Genomic DNA, 11,277 nt, shown 5'->3' with positions numbered 1-11,277 from the left:
AAAATTTAGTTGAATTAAAATTTTTCTTAATATTACAAATTTTTGTAAGTTATAAAATATTACATTTACTAAAAATTTATATTAATAATATTATAAATTTAAAAATAAAAATTAAAAACAAAAATGTAATATTTCATAAATTAAATTTCTTTTAATACGTTTATATTATTTTATATTAAATAAATTATTAGACTGCGAATGAAGCGAATGTATCAAAAAGAATCTATTAATGATTATTCGATGGTTTAGATAGATCATGTGGTATAAAGAAAATCGGAAAAAGGGGAACCAGAAATTCAAAATTGAAACTCTCTCGACCGTTCGTTTATTTCTTAAATTAATCCCGGCTTAAAGTCGGATTTTCTTCGCGATATCGATCGTCCTTTGCAATCGTGTCACTCGTCGCACGGTTCACTGAATAAATCGTTCTCCGTTCACGTCGCTAATAAATATGTATCGTAAATCTATAGAGAAAGAGAGAGAAAGAGAGAAAAAGAGAGAGAAAATTTGATATGGTGTATCAGACTAGTCGATTTTTCGGTATATGAGGCCACGGTGTTTTATAAAGTATAATTTCACTGCATACATCGAGAGAGCACGCTATACACAATGTACGCCGTTATGTCACACACGAGACCATTTTAACTTTCAAACGCGATCCTAATATCAGATATCGAGGAAATCGATAACCATCTTGCCGCTTTCGATTCCATTAATTGCTTGTAAATGTTGGAAATTGATTTTTTAAAACTCTATTCTCGTATACCTATGTATATGCGTCACTCTATCCACATATCATTACGTATAATACGATTAGTCAAATACGAAATCTAATAAACGTTCGATCATAAAAATGTTTTACAATTATAAAAGAGAACGGGAATACGAACAATTAGGAATGGAATTGGGCTTACGAATGCATTTTAAGCAGTTTTGCAGACGTAGATTGCTCGAAATTAAAAAATAAAAGAGAAAAAAGACGTAAAATGCATTCTCTCCAATAAATCGATATACATAGGTATTGCGCATGTAATTGCTTCTTTAACGCCGACATTTTGAAATATAGTTTGATAAAACGACGCCTATTGCGACGAATTATTAAAAATCTGTCACAATGACAGAAAAAGATAATAAAACCTCCAAAAATAACGTTTTTTCTTATATTTAATAATTTTAGTTCGATAATAACGATGTTTCAATATATATATCTATATATATATATATATTGAAATTTACGACGCAAAAGAAAAAAAAACTCACCGGTTACGTCGTGGCTCGTTGACGACGCTTTCAACTTCGTCTCGAATGTCGTGTCAGCCACTTGGAACCTCTAGTTTTCCACTTTAGCGAGTTAAACTTGGAGTTTGTCTTCAATATGACACAGTTTAAAGTATTTTCACAGCACATCGACGTTTACTTCGTCGCACTTAATTAGATCGCGGGCTCCGGCACGTCAGAACGAAACGGGAAACGAAGACCGTGCTGCCACCTTCAGGCGGAGTCGTGAAGTTCTTGCGCAAAAGATTAGGCGGGAAATCATTACGAATACGAAAGGTAACTACAACATATATGAATATAAATTAATTATTTAAATTAATTAGAAAGTTAAATATAAATATAATTGAATAGATAGAATAATTATACGTTATGTTTGCGCCAGATAAATCGGGATTTCCATAAAATTAGATTTTATTAATTTCTTTTTTTACAATAAAACAACAATCTCTATTGAGTATCTGTAGTATGTATAAAAATTAATTTACATACTCGTTAGAAATAATGAGAAAGGATATATTAAGCTCGAAGTTATAGTTTATTCCACCGGTAACAAAAAATACGGAATCGTGGAGAACTTTCTTGCATAAGCGTCGTTATAACTTTGAATTAGAAGAAAGAGACAAGAGGGAAAAGGAAAAAGACGTTAATATTACAAAAATTAACAATTACAGTTAGCTTTCACCGCTGTAACTTCCCGTTGGAAAAAGTTTCAGCGTTTCCACGCCTCTCGCATACGAAAATAACTAGAATCGTGCAGCTAATCCTGACAAAATAACATATAGCACCTGAACTTCGAGAACCACCGTAGCCGCAAAAATTTAATGATTTTAAAAAGCTTTCTATACTTTAACGAACCTATTTAATTATTGGAATGGAACATCACCGTGCACATCCACGATGTTTTCATCGAAATAATTGCTCGTTCATTTAGCAACGGTGACAGTCGTTCGCGAGAAGAAAAAAAGGAATGCTTTTATTACATATATATATATATATATATCATCGTTAAAATACAAAGAGAACATAGAAGACTCGAGAACAAAGTTCCATCCTTGGAAACTTTCTTCGTTCGCAATCGAAGATCTTATCGAAGATCGATCCGATAAAGCGGATCGAAACGATCCTCTGTGCATAATTTATACGTACACATACACGAAAACATCTCGCCTAACGAAGTAAAATGAAACGCACGAGATTCTCGAGATTGAATTAAAACAAATCGAGATAACTGGAGATTAATGCCTCTCGTCGAGGCGAGAAAGTTTGATTAATTTGGAGATCGGTCGCACCGATCTCCAATGCTGGTTAACTTATAATTGCCAACTTTCTAGCGGAAACACGAGGGACGACACGGTGGTTCGGTCGTGAAAATTAAAAGGGAAAATCGGCGTGTGTGAGTGTGAGTATGATCCTATTAAAAATAGAGCTTATCCTATTTAAACAGAGCTTATTTTTATGCTCGTTACATCTTTTCCATCGTATCCTTTACGCAGCATAATTCCTCAAACGTTAGACGTGTCTCGTTCGATGATCATCCTTCAACAATAAGCTCATGGTTATTATTATTAAACTAGAAAGAATGTGGAGGTAGCGCGTCAGATCGTAATTCGTTCTCGCACATTTGGGCGACATTTGTCAAAAGTTTCTCGCATCGCATTCAGTTACAGTCCTAAGAAGTACCAGTTGTACTTTCACCTCCGTTTCCTCCAGTTGTACTATCATCGTGAACACCATCTTTCGTCACCTCTTGATTAACTCTTGATTAATTAATGGATAATTTACTGGCAAGTTAAAGGCTAATCTCGCAGATTAGTTCTTACACATAGCTCCAAGTTCCCCATATCCCGCGGTGAGAAGAAAACAAGAAGAGAAAGAGGAAATAGGAAGAAACTTGGATGGTAAGAGAACTTGCAGCACCTTTTTTCTTTTTTTCTTAATCTGGAATCACATCCAGCCAATCCTCTCATGTTTCTTCGAATCGAGCCAGCGAAATCGTTATATCTATATCTGTACTGTATATATATATATATGAAAATACGAAATGACGAACTCCTGGCTAGTTCCTCTTGCTCGAGTTAATCAGATACTTGCAGCAATGGGTGAGCAAGTGTTTTTCACCGGTGATGTCATGCGGCACGTTTGTCGGATTGGTCGATTCCCTTGTATAAATATCAAGCCCATACTGGCCCTCCTCTGGAAAGCTGATCGAGAAAGTCACCACGTCGTCGTCGGCGATTGAATGCGTGACGTATTTGGACAACCGTTTTTCCTCGATGCCATTTTTGTGCAGCGTCGCCATGAAGTCGGTCAACGATCTCGACATTCGAAATTGGATTTCCAACTCGCGGCCAGCGAACACCAGTGCCTCCTGATGGATCGAAAAGATGTAAAAGAAGTGAGTTACAACAACGTTTCTGATATTTCAATTTTTAACAATCGAAAGAGGAAAGAAATATATATGAAACCAGTGAATTTCGAGTTGGCTCTACTTAAAAATACGGAAGACAAGAATACCTAGAAAATATAAATAGATAATTCCATGGAAAGGAATATGGAGAATAATTTAAAAATAGTTTATTTAGTGTAATATACCTGATGGGTTATTGGTATGAGGCCGAAGAGTCTGGTGGCTTTCGTAGGGCCCCATTCGCCACTCGCGCAATCGGGCAACGGCACCATCACCGTTTGCAATTCCTCGCAAGCGATTTTGAATTTGCACACGCTCTTGAACTTCATCGGCTCCCCGGTTAAGTATTCCTTCGGCGTGACAGCGTTGGCAAATATGTCCAGGAGGAAAGCCCCCGAACAGGGCGCGTGAACACGGAACGCGACGATATTCCCGACGACAGACTGTATAACAAATAAATAAATTTTAATAAATTTTTAAAATAAAATTCTTACGCGATTTCTTCGATTTTATATTTATCCAAAGAATGATACGAGTGGATAAGCAGTAAGTTAAAATTCACGAGGTCTCGTCAAACATCTCGTTAAGAGATCGAGAGATCGGTACATTTGGAAACGTTGTTTGAAATCTGGATCTGTTACTTCACCGAATTTCTTCATTAATTAATTTCACTTGGCGAGCAATCAATTAACGAGACGACTCCCAAACTCCTAGATTTCCTTCTTCGATTACATTTCCCTGATTATTTATACAGGAACGCGATGGATGATGAACAATTGTTCCGCGTGAAAGAATTTTCATTTCCACCAAGTTTCTCAAGAAGGTTTACCTGCATGACGAAACGTTTCAACGACACGCCGTCGTAACCGTCCCCGTCATTGTCGTAGAATTTCAAGTTGTAATGGAAAATTAGGGACGATTGCATGTGAGCTGGCATGGCTATCCTCACGGTCGCAGCGCCTGTAGAATCCGTGTACATGACTGCGTTCGTGTTCGTATCCGGGAAGTAGAGGCCGTACCTGTCCAATTTCCACCAATCGAATGTTTAATCCTCGCGATAATGGATCGTCGAATTTTATTCTTTTTTTTTTTTTACCTGAAGAACAACGAGCGCACGAAAGGCAGCTCCTCGAAATCTTTGAGGGAAATCGGTTGCTTGAGCAATTGCCACTCCTCTTGAAGGGGGAAGAATTCGTAGATGAATTCACGCGGGTCCGTGAGGAAGTAATGATCGTCGTATTCGTATCTGGGGAAAAAATAGAAAAAGATGGATTGAACGATTGGAGCTGAGGGGAAAATACGATATTGAACCTCAATGTCTCACCTCAGACTGTCGTTCTTGGCCTTCGGTTGGCCAGGACGAGGAACTTCTTTGGCATTGACCAGATGTCTTGCCCCCCAATTGCATTGAACGAATCTCCATGCACCGGCCACGTAAACGGCGTTCCAACTGTTCCGGAATCGATTGTCCTCGAAGCAAACACCCGGCTGATAGCCGGCCGATTTGCTGTAACCCTTTATCACCACGCAATGCAGTCCAGCATAACTGAAGGAAAAAAATATCGCAACGCATTGTTTGAATTTTTGCACGGGAAAAATTATCGATACGTTTCGAATTTTGACAAAGAGAAAGAAAAAAATATGGATACGCCTTTAGGGATGAATTATTATTTCGGGCGTGTCGTGAGAAAGATCGAAAGAAGTCAGAGCGTTTACCTGCACAATCGTTTGAACAGAACGTGGTAACTTTCAGTCCCGTGTTTTATTCCTCTCAACAAGCCCATAGGCGTGTCCCCGCGTAAATTCTCGTCGAACTGCATCGTGTTTAGATTCTTCACGGTGATCCATCGGAATATCGTCCTAGCTTTTTCTATATCCGATCCGCATCTGCTCACCAACTGCCGCACCAGATCTGTGAACGTTTTCTGATCCTCTTGAGCCACCTGATTTGTCAAAGAAAAGAAAATATAATTCGCAAAATTATCGATTACAAAATTATTCATTATCAAAATATATATTAACTTTTGAAAGTATTAAATTACCACGAGATACCTTTTTTTAAAAATAACTCTCCAATGAAATGGATAAAATTTAAAAATCTTATTCTCAGTCTTCTATCACCATCTAGACGAATATTCCCACGTGAAAAATTCGAAACGTGAAAGAATGCTGATTCCAAAAAATTAAATGATGATAAATATGACTATAATCCGAAAAAATCAAATTTATGTCATCTTCGACGATTTTAGAAAACTGGAACAACCCTCAGTCTCCCCTTCACCCCTCTATTTTGCTAATATCGTCGTTCAACGTATCGAATAACGAATAGCCACGACACGATGGTCGTCGTAAGACGAACCATCCTTGGAACGAAAGAAAGGTCGTAAATCGATTACTAGTCCCCGTGTATAGACGAAGGAACGCGGATAAAAAGGCGAGGATATATGAAAATATCCGATTCGATTTAAAATTCCGCGTGTGTAACGCACTTCCCCTTCCACATTTAGGAAAGGATGGCGGTGTTAAAGAGGGGGGCTTACCGAAATAGCTATCTGATCCATGTCGGCAAACTCGAGAGGATCATTGTAGATGTGATACTTGGCGAGGGCTGGGGGTTGTGGGGGTGGAGCACGCGACGGATAAGGCAAAGGCGGCGCTTCCTGGGCATAACCGTCCCCCTCGTCGAGATACAGGCTCTCCTGGCGCATATACTCGCTCCTCGCCTCGTTGATCAGCTCCAACATCTCCGAGCTCTGTTTCTCCACCAGCGCCGCGGTTGCCGCCCTGGAAATTAGATCGAGAAAGGAAATTTTCGAAAATTTTCCGATACGAAACTTGGATTTTATGGAATAGATAAAGGATATGGAATTCTTTATTACGATTGAAGAATGGAAAATGTTAGGATTTTTGATAAATATAGATGGATATCGTTGGGGATAGATAGGTAAATTTTTCATTCGTAAAGAAATTCGAGAGAAAAGTGGTGAAAGGAGGGAGGGCAGTTGGGTTTCTTCCACCCAATTTCTATTAAGATATAAATCTTATCGTGTAAAAAAGAAAAAGAAAAAATATTTGTCGCAATAGGAAAGACGACACGTTTCGAGTACGATAAAAATAAATAAGTTTTCTCCTCGAAAAAGTAAACAGATTCGAGGGGATTAATCGTGGATCAAATGACACAATCGCGTGATTTTCCCTCCCGAATGAATGAAACGGCACGAATGTGGAATCGTTTTAATTAAGTTTAATAAGTACCGTTCGTGCTCCAACATTTTGCGCGTGAGACTTTCCTTCTTCTTGTCCCTGCGAAGAGTCATGTTCTTCTCCAAGTCCTCTTTCTCCTGTTGAAATTGCTGGGCTCGGGCTCTTCCGCCTTTTTCTCGTTCCCATCTCGCCGATAATTGTTCCAGCTCCTTCTCCCATTCATCCTACTCGATAAACACGAACAATTAATCTTCCACGATTATAATAATAATTAACTCGTCGAATAGAATTATAAAATTTTTTTTGATGAGTTTCCAAATCGTGAACATTTCACGTGATATTTATTCACATGTTATAAGGATTCGATACAATATAATTTTGTTAATATTAAAAATAAATATACGTACCCTAAATTCCTCTCGAATTCGTCTGTCCTCCTCCTCGCGATGGTGGGCGAATTTTCGATAGAGGTCATCCTCTTCTTTGCGATGTTTCATCTCCAAACGCGTTTGCTCATCTCGATCCTGATAATTATAACAAAAAACAGAGAACGATCAAGCCTCTTTCTCCTAATTATCGAAACGAAAGAAACGTTCTTCTTGCGGCCATCATCCGGTTCGCGCGGGAAATTTAAAACGAATCGCTTTCGTGGATTCACAACTCGAACGAGTTTCACCCAAGAAGAAGAAGAAGTCGCAATTAAATTCTTCTTCTTTTCTTCTCGTTTATCGAAAAGCGTCCCATAGGCGTCCAGTTTTTTCGTGCTTGAGCTTACTTTCACGCCGTGTTTTCTGTTTTCCAAAAACGGGGTTTTGAATGATCAAAGCCGATAAACAGTTCTAACGAAGAAAGAGGATGGACGGATTAATTTATATCCTCGAGGATCCACGAAGATAAATCGATCATTTATTTCGTGGAAACGAATGGAACGTGTCTCGACGATCGTTTGAAAATGGTTTCGTCGGATTTGGCCTCGAGTTACGCAATTTCCTGCATCGTATAGGCCGCGTAATAAACTAAGAAATACGCACAGCCCACGCTACAGTTACATCATGGTGACGCAAGTTGTCGCGAGAAATAAATAAGGACGATGTTGGAGAGCACTGACATTTCCACGAGTTTTCAATCAGTTAAAAAAGATTTTTGATCGAAGAACGGGACGATGATATTCCAAGAAATTTAACGGCGTATCTTTCAATTTAACTAAATTTTTTTAAAACAAGCGATTTTCACAGGATTAATCTTAATTTTTAATGAAACAGGAATATGTAGATATATTTATTTATTTATTTTTTCTTTTTTTACGAATATATCCAATTGAATAAATTTATAATAAATCAAACTAGGTTATTTGCAATTTGAAATTTGCACGACGAAAAAAGATTCTATTTCCATAGTTGAATCTCTCTCTGTACGGTGAGGAATGTTGCGGTTGTGCTTGCTAAAATTGCTTAGACAGTCTAAGTTAGACGAGTGTCAGCCTCTCACTGCGACAGGTGCAATTAGCTTTTTTTTTTCTAGGAAAAAAGAGAAAGAGACAATAATTTCTCGTAACAACCGAGAGACTATTTTGAAATCGATGATGTTTCCTCTTCGTTTGCATCCGCACAAGAATAATAAAAATTATCGTTAAAACGATGAGAAAGCGCGGTAATAGGATTAATCTTCAAGCAATCTGTTTCCTCGAGTTTCATCGAGAAGAAGCCATTTTTTCGTTACATAAACCGGTCGACAAATTTGCGCGATAAAGTTCTTCGATTATTTATTGTTCAAGAAAATATTCCACTATTAAAAATCGAACTTAAAGAAAATATATTTAAGACATTATTAAAATATATTTAAAATCTATGGTATGAAAAGAGACGAGAAACTCGAGATTGAAATAAAAATCCTCGGTATTATATCCATTATAAATTTATCAAATGTAAAGATATCGAGCTTCCCAGACGGTGGAGAAAAAGGAAACCAGTGAACACGTTAATAGGATTAATTCGATCGATCTATTTGCCAACGTCGTTAAAGAAGTAATTCTCTTCGATGATTGTTCGCGTGACTGGTTAACCAAGATTCCGTCACGAAAGAAATTTCCAACTTCTGTTTGCTTTTTCCTCGAACAGATGTGTTCCATCCGTGGATACGTTTCCGTTAAAATATCGAGTTTTAGCAGAAGTTGTCGCGTCTGGCACAGATTTCCTTCCTCACGCGTGTAAACGCGTCGCGGTAATGAGCCACACTGGTAAAAGTTCGCGTCGTCTGTTTAATTTCAAAGGAAACGTTCCCGTAATCCTTTCGTTTGTAAACAGAAGATTTGTATCGATATTGCCCCCCTTTGTTATTAAACTCGAACGAAAATTCGACGAGATCGTTTATAAACATAGAATTAAAATTCTCGCGTTCGATTTTTATTTTTATTCGCGAAAGAAATAATTTTTAATAGTAATAATAATAATAAATATTACAAAATATCACCGTATTAAAAAAGAACATTTTTATAAGGAGATTTTGAAAATACAAGATCTCCAAAAAACTACTACTCTTCGTAAAAAAAGAAAGAAAGAAAGAAAGAAAGAATTTGCATGATAAACGCGCAATCGATCTTTCCAATCCGCGCAATGGATCTCACCGAAAAAGGAGAGAAAAGAAAGTAAGAATAAAATCGACAGACACGGTCGCACGATTGACCGATTCCAATTAACATCCGTGGGTCGTTGGTTGGCGAAGGCGCCGTGAGAGGTGAGCCACAATCGCTGTTTAAAACGGGATACGCACACGGTGTCCTCCCTTCCCTCCGCTCTTTCCAACCAACGATTCTCTAATTAACCGTGAGGTACCGCAAGCGGAAACGACTCTGGGTCCGCGCGAGCTTTCCATCGCGTCCACGTGAAAATAAGACGCGTTCTTCCGTGGCAACTGTTCGAATAACGTTCACGAGGACGTTCGCGGCCATTGTTCTCGGATCTGGCGGAAACGGGTTGCCCGCGCGAAGAAAGTCGCCTCGTGGAACCTTGACAGAGGAGGAACGCGCGAAAGCGGGAGAAAATTTCACTTCGCTTGGATCTTCTTTTTTTACGATTCGAAAATACATCGTTCTGGAAAAATTGTTGATAATTCGTATTCCGTAGTAAAGAAATTTCGCGAGCCGACAAATTTATCGAATTGAGTTCTAAATATTTTGGAGTGAAAAAAATTTTGTAATAAGCAAGATAAATTTTATATGAAAAACTTTGATCACAACGTCAGAAATTTTGATTGGAATAAGAAGTTTAAAAATATTTTTACGTATAATTTTCTCTCTCATTAATTTTCATCAAAGAAATATCTCGCATCTTTAATAACGTCCTTGCAATATCTAAAAACGATAGATACAGCTTCTTGCTCGCCCGATTTTTGCGATTCTTCACGCTTCGCGTGCCACGATCGTCGCCAATTTCTTGCGATCTTCGATCGCTCGAACGCCTCGTGGATCGGCCATCCGCGATTCATGGTTCCAAGAATCGTAGAGATCGACACGGTAGTTCTTCATCTATCGACCGAGGAGAACGATCGTCGAGAATTTACGAGCGGTCGATAATTGGGGAACCGCGTGGGCAAATCCGATCTTGGGCGTGCCATTATTATTTTTTTCTCCTCTTTTTTCTCTTTTTACTTTACTTCTTCGTTCTTCTTGGACGTAGAAAGTACGTGATCTAACGGTCCCATCCAACGCGCCACTGATTATCATCCGTTCAAATAAAATGGAAACGAAACGAGATTCACGTGTTGAAATGTTACGAAGAATTCCGTAATCTCCGACTTGGAGTATTGGAAAATGGAATGTAAAGACAGTCTAATTTTTATAGATTTATCAGAGCAGAAAGGTGAATAATCTTTGAATATGCTTCATGGCCACGTAAATTGCACAGACGGTGGTTAGACGGTGAAAAATTATAATTACCTTGAAATTTTTAGTATAAATTAAATTATCTCAACTAATCTATAATTTTAAACGCGTATCTACTTATATATCTCCTTAATCGATTGTATTGAAATTATTTAATATTAATTTTTATCGTTTCAAAAATATAGATTCTCTCCAACGTATACAATCACTTGGTAAAAATTTTGTTATTTTCCTGGCAAAAATTCGAAACAAATAATCAATGCGATGTGTGGAGGGATGGCGAGGGTCCCTCGTCAACGTCGGTTAACCGGAAACGAGGTGGTGCAGAGAAACGGGCGTGCACGACCCTGCTCGATGCCCACGCTACTTTCGTTTCGTAAGAGCGTGCACGCAGGTAGGCTGACATTCACGAAATACTATAAATAACGGCCGTAGCCGGCGGGAGGCGTTTTGCTGGATGTGCACGCGAAAGCGGATTGAGAGAAAACGCGGCCGATAGTGGAGCGAC

General features: G+C 38.4%; 1 protein-coding gene across 4 annotated transcripts in view; it reads right to left on the bottom strand.

The window, feature by feature from the left end:
* Positions 1-1,792: 1,792 nt before the first annotated feature.
* The window catches only part of LOC102678536 (hillarin), a 21,840-nt gene continuing 12,355 nt past the window's right edge, over positions 1,793-11,277 (bottom strand). For 3 of the 4 annotated variants that reach the window (XM_006616011.2, XM_006616012.2, XM_006616013.2), the window contains 9 exons: positions 7,297-7,413; positions 6,941-7,113; positions 6,226-6,469; positions 5,402-5,628; positions 5,010-5,231; positions 4,782-4,931; positions 4,515-4,704; positions 3,871-4,128; positions 1,793-3,646 (listed from right to left, as the gene is read on the bottom strand). In XM_006616011.2, coding sequence (XP_006616074.1) covers positions 3,335-3,646; positions 3,871-4,128; positions 4,515-4,704; positions 4,782-4,931; positions 5,010-5,231; positions 5,402-5,628; positions 6,226-6,469; positions 6,941-7,113; positions 7,297-7,413 — 1,893 coding nt within the window. In that variant the 3' untranslated portion in view covers positions 1,793-3,334. Of the gene's footprint in view, positions 3,647-3,870; positions 4,129-4,514; positions 4,705-4,781; positions 4,932-5,009; positions 5,232-5,401; positions 5,629-6,225; positions 6,470-6,940; positions 7,114-7,296; positions 7,414-8,897; positions 9,161-11,277 lie in introns of those variants that run through there. The other variant, XM_031510625.1, reaches the window with a different exon arrangement.

The sequence above is a fragment of the Apis dorsata genome, unplaced genomic scaffold (assembly GCF_000469605.1).
Source record: "Apis dorsata unplaced genomic scaffold, Apis dorsata 1.3 scaffold_248, whole genome shotgun sequence".
NCBI classification, from domain to species: Eukaryota; Metazoa; Arthropoda; class Insecta; order Hymenoptera; family Apidae; genus Apis; species Apis dorsata.
This window is presented reverse-complemented; position numbering and strand designations above follow the sequence as displayed.